Genomic DNA, 23,781 nt, shown 5'->3' with positions numbered 1-23,781 from the left:
CATACCTGCGTACCACGTTATCCACTTAATCAATCGTATTAGCTTGTTACCGCAAAATCGACTATACGTGTGCGATCGTGAAATTTTACATCTGCAGCCAGTTACATTATGAAAGAGACGTTTTACATGCGCGCGTCTTACTGCAGGTAGGTCTTTTATCATGCACTTATTTAATTGTACGTTGATAATAATCTCCGATTTCGTAGATAATGCCCATCCGAATTTGGGATTAGCGTCTCAGTTGGAATTACCGTCGCGGCGCATAGGTGATCAATGCACGTAGCACAACTATCGACTGCTAGCGGAGCTAGCAGCCAAAGTCGACCTCGATTTTGGGATTCCAATCTCAAATCGATGATCCACTTCTCTCTTCTGAACATGGCGCAATGAGGTCAAAGTGTCCCGTGGACAATCTCGATGAAGCGTACGTAATGTCCTAATTGCACTTTGATCAACTTGCGAAATTTACGTATTTGACTACGTCAGCTTTTTACTTTCATGCAATAAGTTCGCGTCTATTACGCAACGCGCTGTAAATATTCGCTAATAAAAAATAAAAATATATTTTGCGACACACACAATCGAGCGGAATTTTATATTTAAATTAAACAGTAATCAATGTAAATAATTTTTGTAATTTTTATATATTCTACTTTCTTACTTTTGAACCACGGTTACTGTTTGATTTTGAAATGTTTTTAAGCATTTTAAGTCGATGTGTTTATCAAAACTATTTATTGAATATTTACTTAAAAAATTGACTGGATATTTATTTATTAAAAATAAGTTGGACCGTTCATATATGTCTATAAATTGCGAGCAAGGACACGTAAGACACGAGGGACACGTAAAAATGGTCGATGTGATGCACACGCGCGTTGTTACTTGCGTCATCAACTGAGCCGAGAAGAGTCGTGCGATGCCCGTTGCTATTCTCGGCAGAATGTCGGTCGGAAAAAAAATCGTGGGTGAAGCCGGACGAACTCGCAATAGCTGCTACTCCGAAAGGGATCTCGTGCGAGACGTGATGAAGATAATGCCCGAGTTGACTCCGGCCAGTACGAAACGGCTTCGTCTGAACCGTTTATTAATACAATTAAGACGCCAGACGACACTGGCGTCACGCTCTCAACGGCTTGATCCTTTCACTGACAACACGCTCGGACTTTGATCAATACTTCTCTTTGGATCAAAAGACGGATCAAAGTGTTATACTTTCTTTTGTTTAAAAGGAAGTTACGCGAGTGCGCTCGTTAATGCATTATGTAACTGCAGTTCATCTATAGATCTTCATTTATGTCTCCCGTATGGGAAAGAGTTATTATTCTTCACTTGTATAAATAGAAGGATATCCTTAGAAATGCATTATATATTTTAAAACTTAGAGATTTTTATGTATTTGTTGTATAATATTTCTATTTTGAGTCGCGCCGTGCTTATCTGTCTGCCGGCCGCAATTAACGCAGGTTTCCGTTCCGTAGATGAAAAATGATCGTATCGGTACGAGGCTTTATACGGCAAGATAAGACCTTAAAAATATTGTCGCGTATATACACTTCCTGCTTCTGAAAGATACGGCCACGACTTCGGTCCACGGCGAAGTACTCATCACGCTCGCGATAAACCAGGGATTTCTTACTGCTCGCATCCACAAATATATTGGCGCATCAAGCCTGCGGAATCGTCCTTGTGGCCTTTGTGCCGACGAATCATCCGTGGCCAACAACCGGAACATTCCAACCATCGATTATGTCGAACGCTATCTATTCGTACGATCGAACTTGGCAACCGTCGAGCCTAGATACCGCCGTCTACTTATTTAGGTCTCTGAACCTGGCCTTTCGTAATCGACGAGTTCTCCAGTGACGACGAACGGTCTTAAGTCCCACCTGTGTGGACGTATATCTATATCAATCCGCATGTGTGTGCGCGATAACGTAATATGTCACTATATCAGTTTTCTGTTTTCCCTCTCGAACTACGCTTCCTTATAACCGCTTCTGTTTGAGATCTTCGCGTGGAAGGGCTTTCTTAAAACGTTTTCAACCAGACAGAGAATTCTACGTCTTTTATTTCTGTACGTAAAAAAACTGGATCAATATTTGCAATTGCGGACTTACGCAAGAGGTATAACGACACGGTGATAATTTATCAGTTTACCACAGCCCAATCGTCCGATATTTGTGTTCGTATTATAAGTTCGCCATTATCGCGGCCTTATCGCGAGTATTATTATTATTGTACGCGGATAACCGGCGAATGACACGACGCCTTTTGCATAATTCGCTGGTGACTCATAACCGCATACTCTAACGCATTATTATAGAGTCTCTTTAACGTCGAAGTTTTCTTATCCACGCGGCTGTACAGCAGGCCACGAAGTGGTCGAGTTCCTATTTCCGCGAAAGAATAAAATATTCAAACCGTAAGTCACTTTTCTTAATCAGCACGATTTGTCACAATTGTAAGATTATCTGTTTATAAAATACTACAACCGTAAGATATTCGAATATCCTGTTTCCCAGAGAGAAAATTAATTGTTCCAGAACTCGTAATGCTAGCAAAATATTTTATCATAAGAAAGGGACAGAAATTTTTTAAACCGATAATTTTATCCTTTGTACTTTACAGAAATACGATCGGCACAATTTGTTGCCGTAACTTGCGTCTCCTCCCATGTAGACAATATTCTAGATCGCGGAAAATCTGAGATACCTCAGCGTCCTGTGGTTTCGCAAACGAAAAATCTAAACCGCCTTACGTAATTGCATCGTTTTCTAGACTCCGATGGTATCCGGTGTACGCGAAACAAATAACGACTCTCTTTCTGCAGTTCCCACGAAGTGAATTCGAGCGACTTCCCGTTACGGTGAGAGAGACGCTTGTGCCCTCCGTGAAGTCCTTCATTGTGCCTTGACTGGCTGTCGTCGATCGAACGGCCTCACTGCAAGTGTCTCCACAATCTGGCACCTTGTTGCATGATGATAGATATCTTCAAGGCCAGCAGTGATTCGTCGCGAGGCGATTTAACGATTTCGTTTTACGATTTTCGGGCGGGATTACGCAAGGTGCACGTGCAAAACGTTTAGAAACTTGCAAGTTAATTAAAACGATTCATACAGCCGAAAGTTTTTCGTGAAAGTAAAATTTGACTTTCGGTAAACCTTTGACGCAAAAAGAACGTAAACAGACATTCAACTTTTAACGAGAAACTTCTCTTTCATCTATTAATAATGATTACTTAATTGCCCGCAAGGATGTCTAATGAATTTAATTCTTGGCGTTTCGCAGTACTTACTCAGGATCACATGAAACTTCGTACGTAATTCTGGCCGGACAACTCATTTAGCGCCCGTGTTATGCGATCTCTCATAAATTGCTTTTATTGTACGAGTAAGCACGCTGAGCGAAACAGATTCGCGCACGTAATCAAGTACAGTAATCACAATCAACTATAAACACAACTGCAACCGCCGCGAAATAAATTCGTAACACACAAAAATTCCGAGAAAGTTAAATTTGTCCGCATGCAAAGTAAAAATAATATATCTAAAATCTTGTTTTTCTTTTAACGAAATACACGTGTTGTACGCTGAAGTTAATTACACTCATGTAATTAGTGTACGTTGCATTTATTCATTCTTTCTTTATTCCATTCAGAAATTACTTCCGCAAAATTCAACGATTTTACCGAGAGACTCGAGGACGTAGTACTCGACATCTTTATCAGTGCTACATTTGAGTTATCTTTATACGTTTTAAGAACCCTTGGCACCATTCTTTGTGCGTGTGATAATATTAGCATGTTTGCTGAACCTTTGAACGACAAATGAGAAATATGTTGCTGACAATTCTATCTTTTGTTTCAATCTAACATAATTATTTGTAATGATTTCATGGTTTTTATTCACTTCGCGTAATCTTTCAATGCAACGACATGAATTTTTCGCCGTCACGCGTTACTGCAGGCATTTTATCTTTTCACAGTACATATACTATAACTTTTATTATTTTCGGACACATTTGCGCGGGAGTATTTTTATTAAAGGTCCGACGAGTTTATTTATAGCTCTTCCGATTAAATTACTGTAGTAGAGTTTCTTCTGATGCCTCCGCGAAAGTATAAATACGACGTTGAAACGATGAGTTCTTCAAGTTCCACCTCGCCGCGAGAAACGTTATTATACCCCGGTTTCTTCCCGGACGGGCGTCAGGAGAATAACGAGAAACGCTACGCTGATTGCAATTAATTGTGCAACGCGCGTGCGGCGTGGTGCTGTACGTACTCGAGAAACGGAAAACGAGCGAGCAAGAGAGGAAAAACGCCGGAACGTCGGGCATATCCGTAATTTCTAAAACGAAACTCGCCGTTCGCGGAGTCCGGCCGCTGGGTAGGACCGCGCTCTCGATCGTTGGCGTTACAGCCTGCCTTAATCTCGGCACCGAGGAATATCGAACGTATCCAATGACGCGTTAATTAGCGACTCTATTTGGGTCAGATTCAGAGAAACCGCCACAGTGAGACATATAGAAAATGGATTGAGAGATTGTAATTTTCGCATTATCGACAGATTAAATTAATTTTTGCTATTACACGATAGTGACACTGCTTTCTTTTTATGTTGATAACAATAAATATTTCTGAGAAATAAAAAAAACTGAAACTATTGAGAAGATATTTTATTTTAAAAAAAATCGCGCGAAAAAAATGTTAATAATGAGGAACGTGTTATGTGGAAGGAATTACATTGTAGTAGTGCTGAGAGACAGAGCTGTCAATTTTAGTGGCAAGTTTAGGGCGTGCGATATTCCCGTCTTATGTACGGAAATACAGTGGTTACTTCCACCGGGCAAGTGGAAGTAATATATAGCCTTTAATGTAGGTATTTGCCCCGGGACCACGCGCGCATAATTTGCACTTGCCATTCAGACCGGGGGTACATCCTTATTAAGCCGATCAGACTAAGTTTGCATGCATTATCCGTATGAACATTACGGGACACTCAAGTTAAGAGGAGGTGGTGCGCGACGTTCTGAAGTTCCTGAATAGCCAATCAGAGTAGAGCGTTATAGCATTTCCGCGAAATAATAAAGCCGAGGATGAATAATACATCATCAACGTCGGAGCAATTAATTGCCGCCGTTGCTCTTTCGCGAACTGACCGCGCGGTCAGTGTCCCAAATTTTATTGTCCCTGTAAGAAGATACGAATTAATTTCTTGCGTCAAGAAATTAATTCGTCTGAACGTCAACGTCTGAAAACAATTAAATTCGCGTTCAAGATCTGAACTCTGGTATTCGAATGCTTTGCGTGTAAAATTTAAGAGACGATGATATCACCGAGGTCCGACAGAAGGTATCGATCGTGATATTTTTGGTCAAATTTCGCCCACATTTTTGTCATTTTGCGACGCTAAAAACCGACGCATTTCCGTGTAGCGTACTCACCGGTGGATTTATAATAGGATCGGACACATACGGCCTCTCGAGCCATCGCGCTCTGCTGGACAAGGAAGCCAATCCCTTTATGCCCCTTCCGATCGGTAGCCTAATCAATAGAGACAAGAAACACATGGCGCGCCTTCCAATTACTCGTTTGCCATTTCTCGCGAATCTCTAGGCCATAAACACAGCTAGTCTGTGACACGAATGTGTCCTAAGAGTCCTAACATATATAGGCTACATGAATTTCTCAGCTTAGCATTAGACAATTTATGAACAGGACCAATCATTGCGAATGATAATATTACAACAAATTATTATTTAAAAAATCTATTTCAATTTTACGATAAAGAGAGAGAGAGAGAGAGAGAGAGAGAGAGAGAGAGAGAGAGAAACCATGTTATATTTACAAAATTAATAAATTATAGATAAATTTTTAGGTGAGAAAAGAATTATTTTTAAAATCATTGTAAAAATAAAGGTATGAAATACCTTTTTTGTGAACAATGTGAAAGAAATAACTGTAAAAAAAGGACGACAAAGAAAGACATTAACGCGAAAATACGAGCTTTTTGCTATAATGAACGTACTTGGCTTCAAGTAAGATGACATGATATTGTAATATATGTATGCATAATTACGACATTCGTGATTAAGATTCGTGATTGAAGATACGAATAAGATATATTTATAATCATACCTGGCATAGTCGACTAAATTATTTATGAAAGGATGAAATTGCATGCACAAAATTTCAATCTAAAACAAAATATGAAATAAAACTGTTGTTTTAAAGCATTTATTAACGAGATATTTCGGAGATATTTCGCGAGATTAACGGAATATTTCGTAAATTAAGAATATTTATGCGAGTATTACTGTAAAAGCATTTACGAAGCAATAAAACGCGCGGAATGTAACGCACACGTCCGACAGAAACATTTCGCTATGAGAATAAATAATCTTTTCTCTCTGAAAAAGCGCGAAAGGCCGACGCATTTATCATTTGCGATAACTTATGTTCGTATTAGAAAAAAAATGAATATGGAAAGATCGGGCACAAAGTCGAAGGAAAATTACTCGAAACGGCGGAATTCAAGTAAAAGTTTCGATAAAGTATAAGTATACGAGTGACGAGACCGCGAGAAGTAAAGTTCGAAGTCGAAAATTGAAACAATAGGCTGTTAGAAATGTTCACTCTCGTTTTCATTGCATTCTTGAGCGTGTCGCGGATTCAAATTACCGTTAGATAATACGCGTGAGTACTGACCTTGGTTACAGTCTGATGAGTGCCCGGTAGTTTTGCAGCAAGTAAGACGAGATTCGCGCAAAAAGCATTAATTGGAATGTACAATTAAATGATATTACCGTGTCGTGCTTGTTACCTCCATTAATCGACCGGGTTCATTATCCTCTTCTGTCCCTTTCGCTCTCTCTTTTTATATACATATATATAGACATATATATCTGAGAGTTTTATCGCCGCATCACATCCTCCGCGCCCACGTCTTGCCCCTGAAAGTAACATCGTAAATGAACGTGAGAGATAAACGTGATATCGTGTTGAATTTTAAATAATTTGAAATTATTCTTGAATGTCATAGTTGTGCCTTAAATGTTCGCAATCGGGTAGTACAGCAGAAAAATTTGCAATCTTCGCTTTCTAACGTTTGCGGTTTAGAGAGGTTTAACGAAACCTTCGAGCGCGTTAGATAAACGCGTTAATTAAACAAGACTTAGAAATATTTTCTATCTGCAATCTTCGAGCATGAGACATCCTCCAGTATTACCAGCCTTGAGAGTCGTAATTCCATACGCATGGTGTGTGTATATATATGTGTGTGCATCTTCAACAGCCTGTTCGCACACCTGAACGGAGGCACAATTAGCACTATATGTAAATAAGCTTTTGCGACGAGTGAATCCTTACGTAAGCCTGGTCTTCGTTTGACTATGCTGGCCTTCGACAGCAGCCGTCTTCGTATTCGAAGAGGCGCATTTGATTTGTCATTCCTATCTGTTTGCTGAGATGAAACGAAATCATTAATATAAATAGCTCATTGACTTCGGGCTTGACTTCGATTGTAATCGATTAGTAATCGTTTTACGGACGAACATAAAATAACTTATCTCTTTCTCAAGAAATATATTGAAGATATATTATCTTTATTCTTTCATAATTTATTACAATAAATTGTTTTAACTTTATATAAGCACATATTTGCAGTTCATCTATAGCAATGTTTATTGTACTCTAATATTTTAGTGCAGTCTAATTCATCTGAAATAATATCAAACTAATTATCGTTTTGTCGACCGCGTTGTTAACTACTTTAAACAGATCCATGTTACATATACCTACAATAATTAACATCTCTGATATTCACTTTACGTAATAACATTACGTGTAATTGATTTAATCTCGCTTTTCCTTTGAATTTGAATGCGAATTGCTTAATTAGTGCACCACTTAAATAACTAATTTTTTGATTAACGATTTATCAAAACGATTTTTTAATCAACGATATTTCTTTATTTTCTTAGATAGAAATTATGTACGTATTACAATATATAATAAATAAGAGAATAATGGAGAAAATCATACTTTTTCAGGCTCGAATAAACAGTAAAAATATACGAGAGGGCGGTGAGAATAATCTGTTGGAGATAAAGTTACGGTGAAAGAAGTAATTCGATTATCCCTTCCCGCGTCGACGGGCAGAAGGGTTAACGGAGAATTCCTCGTCAGCCTGTTACTTCGGCGTGTCGCGTAATAACAGGTATTCTTTCTCACACGATCATTCATCGCCGCGAGAGCTGGCGGAGAGCGCGTTGCGAGTCCTCTTCTGAACAGTCAGTCCATGTCCGACCGTCGTGTCGCGTGGATCGCACCACGTCCGACGTACAGCCCGTGGTTTATTTATAAACCGCGTATCCGGGAACGTGCGCACCGTGCATACGGACAACGCCGGATTTTCCTGCCAGTCGCTTTTCTGTAGCGTTGCGTGTCGCTCCGCGACGTGAGACCGGGATAATCGTGCTGCCAGTGCCAGTGAGATCGGGAAAAATAAAACATTCCGTTCGACGTCCAACCATGCGTTGTCAAGGTAGGAGGAAGTCTGCGTCGCTGATCCGGAATCCGTGCAGCGCGTGCGCTTATTCAGCGCGAAACTCGCGATCGAGACTTGCCGGGCCAATCTACGTGAAATATCTGAGAGACCGCATTCATTTCGATCCCGAGGAACCATCCGTTTTCGCGTGCGCGCTTCCGATTCTAATCCCGACGCGATATTCACCTGATCAGTTCGGGCGGAAATGACGCGGCTCGGATCCCGCATCCGTTTCGGAGAGCTGAGAGATATCGGTTCTTCCGCGTTTATCCCCCCGCGACGTCTCGACGAGGGAGCTCCCGACTCTGAACTTCAGAACTATCGATCGGTTAATTGATCCGAAATAGATCCGCGCCGCTCGGGACTCAATCGATAATTTATTCAAGACCCAGTCCCGAAGCACCGAGAGAAGTTCGAGTCGCCCGACGCTCGATACGGACGGAAAATTACGAGCGTTAACACTCGGCACGATCGGATAGTTGAGAAGGTGCAGTGCGCTACGCGCAGCTCGTTAGCGCGTGCCGAGTGGTTTCGAGAGGGTCGTCCGTCCGGTGCTAAGTGCAGCGTTGCTGAAGAACGCTCCCGCAAGGCCATTGCGAGGTAGCGCACACTCGCTTATCAGGCCGCTCCTTGAATAACGATGGAAAACTCGCTATACGCGTCTGATCGTCTCGCTCTTGATCGTTCGTGTGCCCATGTGTCGATGTGATAGTTCAGACGTCTCTTGAACTATCATCATCAAATCATCACCCGACACGCTTGATTCCCCAAGATCATACACACACACACATCTCTACTTACATTAACTTATAGATAAAAATACTCGCGGAGTGGTGTAACGCGAACGTTAGATCGGCTGACCTTAAGAAACGCTAAACATGGAGTTCCCTCGCACGCATCTATCAGTGCGAGTCAGTCACGGACACGCTTCGCTGCGGGCGACATCCTGTAAACCTGTGTGCGCGTCGCTCTCGTGCGCGAAGTGTGTGGATCTCTGTTTTCGTAACGCGTTCGACGATTCTATATACGTTTGATCTTATTCGCGAGATCGCGTTAACAAAATTTTTCTCCAACCCTTGCTCGTCAAAGACTCGAACCACGTTTATAACGAAAGATTAGCAGGCAGATTTTTATATAAGTAAACTGATCTCTGATCTAAAACTAACTCTGTTTGAAGTGTCATCCAAATGTTAAAGGATCAAACGTTAGCAAGAAAACATTTAATCTAAAAATTATGAGAAATAAAGCTAAGGAAAATCCGCGATTTGAAGGGCATAACAAGACATTTTTTCTCACAGAAGATTCATTAAATAAATTATGAGATATAATCTGCAACACGTGCGCGGATGCGAGTTAATGTCATTCAGATGATTTTGTAGGTAGAAGTGTCAGCGAATACCTAACAGAGCCACATACGTATTTTCATCTCTCGCGTCTTTACGCGCACGATGAAACGCGACGAGAGAGCGTCTCCTAATTAGCGTATTTCGGGAAGCGTGAAATCTCCGAGGGTTGCCGTATACCTCACTGCCGTTCCTTTCTTTCTTTTTACGAAGTTTAACGACGGAATCTTTAAAACACAACGTAATACAGAAAAAGCTGCTGGACCGTGTTCTTCCTCGTGCGAACGTGTGTTAACGACGCGCTCCGGTGCGCGCGTACTCACGCTCGAAAGACCTCGCCCTTTTTTCTCTCTCTCTCTCCGGACAGGATCCCTTCCGTGGATACCTGCTTATGCGTACGCGTACAATCGACGCTATACTTCGAACTTAAATCTCTTGCCCCTTGTACTCACAAACGCAGGTAGAAACTCGATCTCCCCGGTCGCATCTCGCCTTATAAAAGATCGTCGTTCGAAGGAACTTCCCGCATGTTTTGTCGTAATTTTAAACGACGTTCTCCATTCAAATCTATGCTTTGAATATTAACTGTTGTCACGTGTCCAATTTAGACGGAAAATTATATTAAAATTATAATTTCCATTGTATGTGCCATTATATACCTATATATAATTATTACTTTAACTTTTACGTAATGGCTGCGCGTTGTATCAATTACGAATTTTCTTCCATGTACGTATTCTCTCGCCCACGACGCATTTTGCCATTCGAAGATTTACCTGTCAAGCGGATATTTTTAGCGCAAATTGGGTCGCACGATTTAATCGATGTCACGTTATATCCCGTACTTGGTCATTATTAACCTTGGATCGCCTCGTCCAGAAACTAATTCGATCACAGCTCGTGGAATTGCATTAGCGCGAGGGTCCGAATATACTTATCGCATGGGGGAGCGTAATCAACAACGTCCACGCACGGCAGCGTTTAACGAGTCTCTCTCTCTCTCTCTCTTTTCCCCCTCCTTTTAGCTTAGCCGGCAACGGAAAAACTATACAACGAATAATTTTATAATTTACTTTCATTATGTGCAATTATTATACTAATTCTCATTAGACTTGCGTAGCGTAACCCCGGTTTTTCTTGCCGACGCGAGACTCTCGCTCAACATTTTGAATAAGAAATTTTAGCGTTAGATAAATTAATATATAACGCGCCGCATAATTTTCTTATCCTAGACAAAATTACATTATTGTAATCGAACGAATTCTTGATATTTTCCCATAAACATGAAAATAATTAGTCTCTCCAGTTCTTCTCTTTTGATAAGATATAATTCTGTCGTATTATCAGCGAGTTATCCGAGTGATATAATTTGGTAACGATGGTCAGCTATCAGCTTGTCACGATCCGATTGGGAATAGACGTTGAAATTTGTCGGCCTCTTTACGCTCCACATATTTCAAAGCCCTTTCCTCCGTCACCCTACTTGCCGCTCTCATCCATTTTCCCGTCTCTCGTTGTCGACGTTGTTCTGCGCCGTACTGTGTGAAGAAAAATATGAAGCACTTAACGGGGGGAAGTGGAAGAGGGTGGGGATATTAAAATATGCTGCGTAGAACTTGCTCCCCCTGCTAAACTTACCTATATAATGATCCAAATGAATAAATTAACATTAAGGAGTTCAATTGAAATTGATTGCGACGTTGCCTATACTTTCTCATCATATTTGTGCGGGCAATTACATCGAATTATTAATCGTCAAACTGCGACACTGAGAATTCTGCTATCTCGAGCATGACCCCATAACGGAACTTTATGATCGCAAATATCGGGATAGTAATAACTCTTCCGGGGAGACTTTCGTGCGAGGGCCTGATAAAGCACGGATCTATGGCGTGCAGAGTAAAGTGCTTAAATCCTGAGAAAAAATGCTGATGCGGTGGCTTCTTGAACGTGTCATATGGCGGCGGAGATTGTGTGCCGAGCGAGGTACAAGAGAAAGTAGGTGGTTCCATCCAATCGATAACGAAGTTCCTTCTTCGCAAGAGTGTCTTTTGTGTTCGTAAAATCGATTTCTCAAACTGAAAGGAGCCGTGCAACTGTGCCGCATCTTCCTGCCATTTTCTACGCAAATACACGCATCACTGCTCTTATTTAATGTTCCCTGTCGAAACAGGAGTAAGCTAAGCCATGAAGCTCAGGGAATAATTTATGTATCATTTAACATCGTAAATCCCTTAAATCTTAAACATACGGTACTTCAGATATATGAATATGCAAAGCGATAACTGATGATAAAATTAGCAGAATCTGCAGAATACATATATCGAAATATCTTCTTAAAACTTGTGCTATGTTAAAATATATCATTAATGATTTGAAGATCTCCAAAATCATTTAATTTATAAAAACACTGGACAAAATTTATTATTTCACACAAAAATTTCTTTCACGCACCGATCCGCCAACCTTTCGTTAAAGTTTACTTGAGAGAAGCGCGTCTCATCTGCACCTGAAAATTTTCGCTAAACTTCCGATAAACGTTTGAATCTCGGCGTTGCGAGGTTAATCCCAGATTTCGAGGCTTTCATCCCTCTCTTCGAGATGAATAATCCGCCTGAAGCAGTCTTTAAGGATCGTACACAGGTGGATTTAACAGGCTCCGCTTCAAGGCCAATGGGGGCAGCTCCGACTAATTGCACCCTCGGGATCATCCTGCATGAATTTCTGTACTCCAACAACCGAGTGAAGAGCACCACCAACATCTTATCTAATAGGAGACTGACCGTTTCTGACGCTCGTTAAAGTGCGAAACATGGCATAACGATTACAAGGGCTGCGCGGATTCTTCATGGGTATCCTCAGGGTGTGCTGCAGGCGCATATAGACTGCGCAGGCCTAAAATATGTGCTGCTTCTAATTCAACTGTTTACATGCATAATTCTCGACGAAGGTTCTGCAATAATTCACGTAGAGATTATATACTTAGATACTACGAGCAATTCTTAAAGCCTTTCAATTTCGAAAGTTTTGAAAGTTCTAAATATAACGCCTGGGAAATCTGGTTTTATGACTCGTATCGGTCCTGATTGAAAAATTAAAAAAATTATCGTCAATTTTTGTATATAAAAAATTATGAAATTGGCACGTGATATCTTCAGATTCCTATTTTATCCATTTATTTAATCGCTAGAATGTTATTATATAAAGATTTAAAAAAATAGAATTCTATCTTCACATGGCGAAATGGTCACGATAGTGTGCAGTATATAATGCGGTTAAGTGCGACAAAAAGGCGCATTGTAACTCGTTGATAGCCCGCGCCGGTGGAAATCGATCATTTATTTTTTACGTAACGGCCGACGAGCGAGCGGTGGCGTGTAACCTTCGACGGTGCACAGGCCTATCGACGTGCGGAATTGAAGTACGTGGTGAGGACGTGGAGGTTACTGACATGGCCCTGCTTTGTTCGTAATGAGCACCGTAATTTATCCATAATTTATTCCGTTGTTAGATTCTCTTTGACAGCCGTAACGTACCACACCGTTTGCTTGCCGAGTATAACAGCCCAGGTCCTGCGACGTTGCACGACCGGTACCGTCTTGTTAAACCGGCCGCGGAATAGTTGTCGGGGTCTGATAACAGTAAAGTGCGGGTGCCCAATACTTTACGAGAAATTATGCGGTTGAAGAATGTTGATAAATGCATAGAAAGTTTTCGGTCGAAGTGTGTGAAGTTCACGCTTTTTCAGCGTACGGCGTACGTATTACCACAAACGATCTGAGATTAATCAACCGGGATCTCATCGCCGCGTACGAATCCCGCGAATGCGATACGCATCCGACTGGCAATTAGAAATGATAAATACGACGGATTTATTATCGCGCAGCTGTGAATCGATACTTTCATGCGATTACGCGACTAATTAATCAAATAAATTTAGAATAACAACGTCTAAGTATTGTTGAAATAATTTCTATTTTAATAATGTTAGCGAAAAAAGAGAATCATTTAAAATAATATGAGAGAGAGAGAGAGAGACGTGTTATTATTAAAAGTGAAAAATATTAAGAAATGCGAATGAAATGTATTGTACAAAGCGAAGCCAATTAATTTAATCAGAGGAATAAATTCGATTTTATCAACACGAGAAGAGATTTAAACTCTCGAGCAAACTATCGAGAAACCATTTTTCAGGCAAGGCAACGCCTTGACCCGTGCAAAATCGCAATGTATTGTGCACAATAAGAGAGAGTGCGCGCTTGAAAATGCACCGCGTTCGTATCTAGTCAACGCTTCCTTCGTGCACAACTACTCTTACGTACTCTTACGTATATATATACTGTTCGAGAGAATGCTCTCCCCCTCCTCCCCCCCCTCCCCGTCTATTTATTCCGAGCCGACTGCAACTTCGTCGGGCCACTACGGCTCGCATTCCAATTACAAAAATTATCAGCAGACGCACGCGAGATAGTGACTCTTCCCCATTGTGCCTCGTGAATAATTTTCGGGCTTTCCAAGCACTGGCGACGTGCCAGCAAATTTTTAATCTTCTCCTGTGTCGGCGATCGATTGCGGATAGTCCAAATAGAACGATGCATCGCAACGCTTCGCCGAAAGAAGTACAAAATATTTGCGAAACAGAACCAGCAGGTCGCGCGTTGTTTCATTGTACACTCGTGGACAATGAGGTTGCGCCTCTTTTTTTTCAGTGAGTCTACGCGTTCGTAAACTCACAAACATGTTATATATAATTAATGTGCTAATGTACTAAATGATTGATACCAACATCAAATTATATCATATATTATTTGAGAAACGTTATCAGAAATTCAGAATGTTAACAACCACGTGTTTGTAAACTCACTGAAAAAAAAGTGTCGCAATCTCATTGTTCACGAGTGTACACGATCTCGCACGAATTAACAATGAAAAATATAGTAAAAGTATGCGAGAGAACACAGAATATATATGACCATGCTGTTCTCTAATTAATTATTACCGAGGGCCGGAGTCAATTTTTTGCAGGAAAGCATCTCGAAATGAGTATTTTTCGAGAAAATAAATCGCGAACGTGGGAAAACTCGTATCGACGATGATATAGCGCGGAAGAAACTGTTTGTGACACTTGCGCCAATTCACTTCTACTGAAGCGCGAAATGACGTCCCGCCATTTCTGTTAACACAACGACGAAATATCGGAACGAGACGTGACCTACATTTGAAACTTGATTTTCCGGTTCAAAATTAAAATAGCATGCCGCGACCTAAGGACTTTTATGTCCATCGAACGTACACAGTACACAGCTGTGTGTCGATAAATAAATCGATTAAATAAAAACAGAACGTAACGTTTCAATAAAGATCAATATTGCAGCTTTATACAACTCTTTGTCCACGTCTTTTTAAACGAATTTGCGCGCAACAGCAACATATAAGACTATACTTGCCATACAATTGCTTACCACTAACAAGCTACGCTTGTACTAACCCAGATTTTAGACATAAATTCGTGGACTGTAATTGTAAGCAGTAACTGTGCCGGCCAGTTATACCAAGTATCGTTGGCCGGGTATGTTGCCGTTGCGAACGGCAGCCCGTCGTCGACACACATGGATTCACTGTCGGATGCAGACGTCCTCCATCACCCTGAAATCACGTCACGGGCCGGATCATTATCTCCGCATGGCGCGCCGCGGGATTGTTTCGATTATCGGAAAACGTAATATTGGGCGCGCGCTGGCGGAGCAAAACTGTTTAATCCACCATCTGGTCGTAGTGGCTAATGAAACGGTAAAGGCTCGTCGGAGTAAAAATGAGGCTTTTAAAAATTGTGCAGGCTGGGAGAAAGAGCTTCCGATTGAAGCAATTTTATTTAGTTACGTTATAATTGAGTGCACAGGATAACTACATTATAGGAAGTGGACGTGCTTCCTAGATCGCTTACTAAAAATAACTAAAAATAAACGAAATGTATCACGCGAATATGAATGAACGTTTCGCTTGACGCTTTCGAGTGGCTTAAACACACGGATTATTTCATCGTCACGGTAATAGCACGGTCTCCGCACTGTATAAGCGCTAATTTTAGAGGACTGGAGCCGGTAAGAACGATGCCAATATCCACTTTATGATGATTTGATTACGCAAACGCATTGCATTTCGTGACTGCCGCCGCTTACGAGTGAAAACGTACTAATCGACGCCTCGAACGAACTGTATGTCGGGGCAAGGTGAAAAACATGAAATATCTTCATTCGCGACGTTTAACGCGAAAATGATGACTTTCTAACAGCACCTGTCTCCCCACACTGACTCGCTACACAGTGCTGTTCCTAGACAAATGACTAGTTATGAGACAGTAATCGCGAGTTTATGATTTGATCACGCGAGCGTCCAAATACCCGGGAGAATGTCCAGACGAATCGAACAGTCTATTTATATACCATTTACCATTTTATGCTCCAAGAACAAGATTTTGTACAGGAGTAGACGAAAGAAACGCATAATATCTTCATTTGCGGTGATCGACCAGGCGACGTGTTCGGTCCGAAAGACACCGTTGCTGCAGAAAAAGACGCAGAAAGGTGACGCAGGTGTGTACAGACACGTGTGTACTTTGCGACACGTCTCGAAAACGCCGTCGCGAGAAGCTTCATTTCTCGGCACAAGCCGAGTCTCTTTTCAAAGCAACCTAAACAGAGCCAGCCAATCTCGAGAACCAGTCAGGGGGCTTTGCACTAAAAACCAGTTCAGGAGCTCGCGAAAAAAAGGCCGCACTTCTCTAGCAGCTTGCAAGTCGCGTTAGAGCTGGAGTTCCTATTCAAAACGAGATGCCGAGTCGTGGAATGACGTGAAAGCGAAAAATATTCGTTTCTTCAAACGGTATGAAAGTAACCTTTATGTTGAGGAATGAATGACAATCTCAAGCGTAATATTTTCTTTATAGCGCTATATAAGTATAATTTAACATTTCTAGCGCAGAAACTGCTCTCTCGACGTAGAACCTGAGTGACAAACGTTTTTTCAATGAAATTTTTTGTAGAAATTTTCGTGTGCAATCATTTGCATGACTGATAACAAGAGATGAAGAGACGATAAAAAGCGAACGCAAACGTTCGACAAAAGTAGGCCAATTAAATTCATCTAGCAAGGACGATGTAAAACCTCATTCCCGAAGAAGCTTTGCGCATATAAATATCCTGTCTATATTCTTTTGCCGCGATCCGCCGTGAACGACGTTTTCCTCGCCTAACGTAGCGCGACGCTGCTTTTAAAGAGCATCTATATTTCCTTAACTGCCATCTCTCTTCGGCATTGTCCTCGAACCGTGGCACGAATTTCCATCTTGAGATTTCTGTCGAGTCCATTCGACATGCAATCTAATGAAGTATACACATACATTTTAGCTTTCTTGAATAAATAGACCTTTACAGATTCAATTTAGTGTAGTATATATATTCTTATTTAAGTTCTGTTTGCATTCTAACTAGTTCACGTTCTATTCTACGATCTATTTTTTTTATTCACGATATTTTTGTTTTATATAATTCATTTCGTTTGTGCTCTGATTATCTGTTTTTACAGATAGGCACTGCAGCAATTTTGCTGATATTCTATCCTTTGCGTGTACATCTTTTATTCATGCTTTTTTGTAATTATCTGACCTACTCACAAATTAATCTTGTATATATACATATTACACTCAATAAAATTATCATTATTGTTATAAGGTACAAATTGTTGCGAGTATTTTTCTTTATGGAATTACTCTCAGCGCTTCTTAATTAGTATTAAAAAAATAATATGCAGGCAAGACAAATCAGAAAACATTAAACATTATTTCTCAATTGTTTAGAAAAATTAAAAAACCGTTATTACTGTCTCTGAAAATAATTCTGTATAGAATAATATAATAATCGGATTTCGCGTAGACGAACCAACAAAGAATGTTTCGAGAGAAAACAATGTTTTCTGCAACATTTTCCAACGACGATCCATTCTCTTGTCGATGATTTCAAAATCCATGGACACCTGTTATTAAGGAAACTCTCAAACGGCAATCCCAACGCGATGACTCAAGCGTGACCACATGAGGGAACGTATCATTCACTTGGATGCATCGATGATCTCGCTCTCGTACGTGGCGTAAGAATATCATTGTCATTACAAACCGCGACCGTAGCGGTTATTTATAAAACCGTGCCGACATCCTATTATTACGTCTCGGATCAATAGTAATCGATAAATTACAATGGTCGCATGGGGATTTTAATCTTTAATCCGGAGACATCCGAATCGGGAATATGCCATCGGTGACCTGGCGAATCTCTCGATTTGCTATTAATATATGATCGATATATAGAAATCTGCATCGAATCGAATGCAAATAAAAGATATATGAAACCCTTCGGCTAAAACTCAAGAGTTCCGCGTAATCAAATCGAGCACGCGATAAGCGATATCCAGAGCAATCTCCATTATCTTCAATTCCGCAAGTATGCGACTAACGCGATAGCGTGTTAACATATGCATTCACTCATGTGTAATTGAAATTTCTTACGTAATACATTATTCTTGCGTTTTTGTATTAGTATTGAATCGGGGTGGGGGAACAACTTTATATTTTAGCACACGTTTAATATAATCATCGACCGTTACGAAGTAACTTCATTGCATTTTGTAGTAGTTATAAAGTGGGCCGGGACAAAATGTAATGAACGCTATACCCAAGACAACAACATTAATTATAAAACTATAATGAAATTCCGCCGCATCTCGTCCCACTTCTAAACTGGTATGGCCAAAAATTTAATTAATGAGATCGTATCCGGAAAACTATGAATTAATTCGCATCCTTGTGATTGTCACAATAACGCTTGCCGTTAATGAAACGCGCGTCGTTCAAATCACGTTCGACGACCGTCAGGAAGCCGCGCCACGTAATCGTTCATTGATATTATACCTATACATGGCTGCCGTTGTTATTTATGTATCGATAAAATAAGGGAGGACGTATAAATAATTCTATACGGAACCGCCGTACATCGTAGCCACTCGTGCTTTATTTAGAGGTCGCATCACGGAGGAGAGCGCATTCACGCCTTTCTCGTCACTGCACGCGAGAGATTACGGTTAGTCACGTTTATTTACGACATGCCCTTTATCTTATCGACGCCTTCTTTCCACGCGCTCTCGGTCACCAGACACTTCATCCGGAGCGGAGATGAATACGCGATGTCATCTGCAACCGGAACGTTTCGAGGAAAAAAAAACACAACGACCGCGCGCAAAGTCCGTTCGTCGGAACGCTCGTGACGCTCGAGCGATTTGTATAGATGTTATTCGATCAGCAATTTTTGTGTAAGCTGAATTTAATAAATTTTGACGTATATTCTGTTTTATAACGGAAAGAAAAATGTGTAACGAATATGAAAACAATTCGAAACTCATACGAACACTATTCCCACGATGGAAATATGTTTTATTCGAACAATACTTTTATATTTTAAATATAAATAATTCTATAGATGTCTTCTTTTGCAAACTCTAGCATCCTATTAATTACGCTGCAATTATGCACGTTGTGCTACATAAAAAGTGGCTTATCGCGCCCTTTTCCCCTCGCATTCACATTTTATCATTTGCATTTTCCTTAAATTAAAGAAATCAAGAAATGAAGTTTAAAATGTGAAAAAGATAACGGGACGAAAAATTACACTCTGCGAGTTTTTTGAGAATTGTATGATACACGTGGAGTCTTGTAGCCTCTGTGTTGGTGTGTATATGAAAGAGACACAACTTTCAACGAGGGCAACACGTGTGCGCGCTTAAAAAAAAACTCGGGAAGATATTTTATCGTATGATATACCAGACCACCCTTATAGGCGATAATAACAAAACGAAGGCGCGATAATAATGATTCAGCATACGATACTGTTTACGCTTTTCTCTTGCGTCGTCAGCGCGAAATCAAACCGTTGGTCAAGGCATCATAGTATACTTATCATAGTAACCAACAACATATCTTATTAAACTCATAATTTGTATAGGCAATGAATCGAAAAATTATAAAACTTGATACGAGCATAGATACGAGAAGGTAAAGATAAAAATAAACATTGATTTTCTATAACTGCGCTGAAAATTCTAGTTTATTTTTATAAATAAAGCTATTTGAAATCTTTTGGAAAATATTTGATTTGTAAAAACAACTCTTTATGAGTTTTTCCTGTCAATAATGAATGCATACGGTCGAAACGGTACAATTGCACGATTACAATTATTAAATTCCGCATAGAGTTTCGCGTGATTCAATTTTATTGATGCACAATTAAAAAAAAAAATCATCTCTTAATAGAGCTACGCGTGGCCCGACCTTGTTCTATTCACGAAAATATGAGCGACATATTTTACGGTATCTGCATACGCGGCATTTTCCAACATTGCGGCACGCTTTTGAAATGTCAACTGCATACATACGTTGCCTCAATGTCACGCGAGTAATTCAGCTCTAGTTATCTTTTTTTTTCGATTGCTGAAGAAGACCTTATTTAGCAACCATATGAATACTTGGAATTTTATTTGTATTGCGATGACATAGTTGTAAGGATTCAACGACGATCTCAACTATAATTTTCTAAGGTGCGCAATTTGATCTGATTATAAACCCAAGATATTTTATACGTAATAATACTCGAGAGATATAAAATACAAATGATAGAAAATCTAACATAGACACATAAACTTGTGCTGCATGTTTCCTTCATCGATTATAAATTTCCGATTACACTGTTCAGTCTATAGTTACGTTAAGTCCAACATTCAATTATTTAGTATATCGTCAGACATTTTAGTCGTTACTAAAAAAAACTCATTACCTGAACCACGGCTTGTCAATCGTGTCTTATATACCAGCACACGCGATATCGTCCGTTTCCCCTCGCCGGTCCGCCGGCAAATCCTGCGGTTTTGCACGAAGAAGAGCGTAATCGATTAATCGTTCACGCTCAACGGCGCCTTCGAGATCGCGAGCGATCTCCGGCCAGCGGAGCAACATTCCACGGTCCAGAACGACCGTGCCCATTCCGATCGAGTCCGAAGCGAAGGAAAGGGCTCGATCGAGCCGTGGAAACGTGCAGCGCGTTTCATAGCGCGCGCTCGCGAGCTGGAAAGCAGCAATTCCTTACTTCACCTGTCCGGCGTGGCGCCGAAAATCGGACCTCCATCTCGGAGCCTTGATGCGACCTTCCTACCACGATCTACCGAGCTGATCGGTCGTTCCCTGAGCTGGCCCGGCGGCATTCCTCGGCCCACGCCTCTTTATTCTCCTTCGTCACTATCGTGATTTCTTCCTCTTCCTTCCTACCGACCATAGTCAGCCTAATCTTTACAGCTCCCAAATTCTTTGGCCTCTACCGTGTTGATCGATGTCAAAATGTTGCGCATTAAAATACTGAAAAAATACCACGCTGCAATAATTATACTAATAAATGCCAGAAGAATTTAAAGATTTTCAAGTATCTTTTACAGGAGCGTTATCCGGGATTTTTAATGAATCCGGAATTTCACAATCATCAAATATTGATTGTGAAACTATGAAGATCATACAATCTTTTATTTCACAATGATACTCGTTGAGGGAAAATGCATTGGTAATACACTCAATATGTCTGAGATACGTAAGCGTATGATTCTTATATGCATATTACGGAACTGTTCAAGAATATATCACTCCCATAAGCATTTTAAAACCTATGCAAATTAGTCTGGAGAACCGCTAAACCTTCGTTCGCTCTGGCGCAATGCGCATAACTCTGCGAATTTCTATACGCGAACATCCGATAAATCAACTGCAGAATCGATCATTTTCAGAAAACGATGATTTATCATAATAACTTAAATTATCTAGGCAAGCAACTAGCTGCTGAATTAGCTAAGAAATACGATAAATCGCACTAGATTTTTAATAGATTTCCATATTTGTTATAAATATCGGGCTCAATTGCTAGTTAAAGAATGCGATAAAGTTTGTCTACGTCTCTCTTTCTCATAATTATGCAATTAACTTTCGTATGAAGTCAATACTTCGATTTTCCACACACACACTAATTCAGATAGTAATTATATATTTAACTCTTCTTAATCTCTCTGATTTATGCAACGATATCGATGCTCGTTCGTTTCCCTCTCGGCGTTCCGTCGACTCGCGGGCACGGGAAGACGGGCTCAAGAACCGAGGAAAACAACGGATCTTCAATTCTTTTTTTTTCTCTCCACAAAGAGGTATCTCACAATCTACGGAACGGCGGATCTCGGCGTCCCTAGATCTCGTTCTCGTCGACTTTCACCGGAGACTTCGGTTTTCAGCAAGGACGTTTCTCGACGTACACGCGGTCCACGAGCACTCCCATATATTCACGCACGACTATTGTCTCGTTACTAAACGCAGCCAATTGCTTCCTTTTCGGTTCCTTTCCACGCGATCCCATACGTCGCATTGTTCGTATGCTTTTCTAATGAAGAGCAGTTTAACACACTGTTTGATAGTTAATCGTTGAATTTGCATGAAACAAAAGCTTTGAAAGGGTTCTAAATTTCTTTCTTTAGAATTTAAAAAAATGTTCTCTTATTTATTTATTAACTCTATTGCAGTAGATCGCGATAATTCATTTGATTTTTTTTTCTTTCTGAAACGAAACTATTTTCATGTTTTATAATTACGCTGTTAGAACACAACAAGCGATGCCGATGTTGTTAGCCGTAAAACTCCATCAAGCAATTCCGTAACCGTTGATGACTCGCGCCGGCGAATGCATGCTAGATGCACTGCATTTGCATACGAACGAGCCTCACCGAGCCGTTGCACCTAATTGTTAGTCCGCTTGACCCAATCGAGAATCGCTGCACGCGCAGCATCGCACAGTCGCGAGTTTCATTTTCTCGGCTGTGTTACGTGCCGCCTTGCAATAAAATCACGTTTACGCTTCGCGAGAGACTCCAGGGTGATTCCAGGAGAATAGCCTCTCAACGTCAGTTTTATTCAACGAAACCCTCGTTCTTTGAGCAATCGAAAAAAAAAAACGGCTAAACGTTTTATCTCTGTACCGACATACATAATCCATCATTTAATTGAATTTATTTTTCATGAAAATGAAACATCAGGTGCGAATAAATTTCTCTATCAATTTTTGAAAAAATTTGTAAAATTTTGTGTGAAATCGACGTCTTCGAATTATTCCTATATATAAGTATGTAGAGCAAAAAGATCCACAAGGTACGCAAACATATCGCGGCGTGCCAGCGCATACGAATGTCGTCGAAGCAGATTTGTGATGGCTTCGCAAATTGGGCCAATCGATGATCCAAACCGAAGCGTAATCCAATAACTACCATGCTCGCTCTAGCAAATATTCAACATTCCTGCATAGGGACGACTACACACACGTCCGTTTGCAGTTCGTGAATTTCTCGCAGATAATTTGAGGAATTTGCGACTTCTCAGAATATAAAATAGACTGATAAAGATGGACGCTATATTTTGCAAAAATATGTAGAATGAAAAAATCATTAAGATTTTCCGCATAAATTTATAAAAATGTTTGTATTTGAAATACTGTAGAGTTATTATTTAATCGTTATGTATTATAGAAATCAACATTAATTGAATACTTAAGTTGAAACTTAAATCTGTATGAATACATTTGTAATAAATTTGTACTTTTTCTGATCTCTAAGAAGTATCGTTCGTTAAATAACTTCTTGCGAATTGAACGACATGAATGAATGATAATCAAATATTAGATGATACTACGCACAATCAATAACGTAATTTCTTAGTTTAGTATAGTTTTTTTAATAATGTATTCATCGTCGAGTAACTTTTCTCT

General features: G+C 40.3%; 2 protein-coding genes across 16 annotated transcripts in view; one reads left to right on the top strand and one right to left on the bottom strand.

Moving 5' to 3' along the window:
• The window catches only part of LOC105452976 (protein kinase C and casein kinase substrate in neurons protein 1), a 49,893-nt gene that overhangs the window by 16,628 nt on the left and 9,484 nt on the right, over positions 1 to 23,781 (top strand). The window contains exon 1 of one of the 7 annotated variants that reach the window (XM_011694572.1): positions 8,275 to 8,549. The exons of the other annotated variants lie outside the window; for them this stretch is intronic. The gene's annotated coding sequence lies outside the window, so the exon portion shown is untranslated. Of the gene's footprint in view, positions 1 to 8,274; positions 8,550 to 23,781 lie in introns of those variants that run through there. 7 annotated transcript variants of the gene reach the window in all.
• Positions 11,142 to 13,888, bottom strand: LOC105452975. Of its 9 annotated transcripts, none has more exons than XM_011694564.1 (3): positions 12,679 to 13,888; positions 12,379 to 12,607; positions 11,142 to 12,016 (listed from the first exon to the last, which is right to left on the bottom strand). In XM_011694564.1, exons 2-3 carry the CDS (start codon positions 12,396 to 12,398, stop codon positions 11,644 to 11,646), a joined length of 393 nt encoding a protein of 130 aa, XP_011692866.1. In that variant the 5' UTR covers positions 12,399 to 12,607; positions 12,679 to 13,888; the 3' UTR covers positions 11,142 to 11,643. The 9 variants fall into 9 exon arrangements, 7 of the variants coding, with proteins under 7 accessions (XP_011692866.1, XP_011692870.1, XP_011692867.1 ...); XM_011694568.1 differs by having other exon boundaries at positions 12,379 to 12,584; XM_011694565.1 differs by having other exon boundaries at positions 12,379 to 12,848; positions 13,278 to 13,888.

The sequence above is a fragment of the Wasmannia auropunctata genome, unplaced genomic scaffold (assembly GCF_000956235.1).
Source record: "Wasmannia auropunctata unplaced genomic scaffold, wasmannia.A_1.0 LD336023.1, whole genome shotgun sequence".
In the NCBI taxonomy this organism is placed as follows: Eukaryota; Metazoa; Arthropoda; class Insecta; order Hymenoptera; family Formicidae; genus Wasmannia; species Wasmannia auropunctata.
The sequence above is the reverse complement of the archived record's forward strand: the minus strand, read 5'-3'. Positions and strand labels throughout refer to the sequence as shown.

Coding starts and splice junctions, on each gene's coding strand:
- LOC105452975 (XM_011694563.1), bottom strand. CDS start 12,398: ATGAGACGCGCTTCTCTCAA. Junction 12,017..12,378: donor ATGAGACGCGCTTCTCTCAA/GTAAACTTTAAC, acceptor GTATTTGCGTAG/AAAATGGCAGGAAGATGCGG.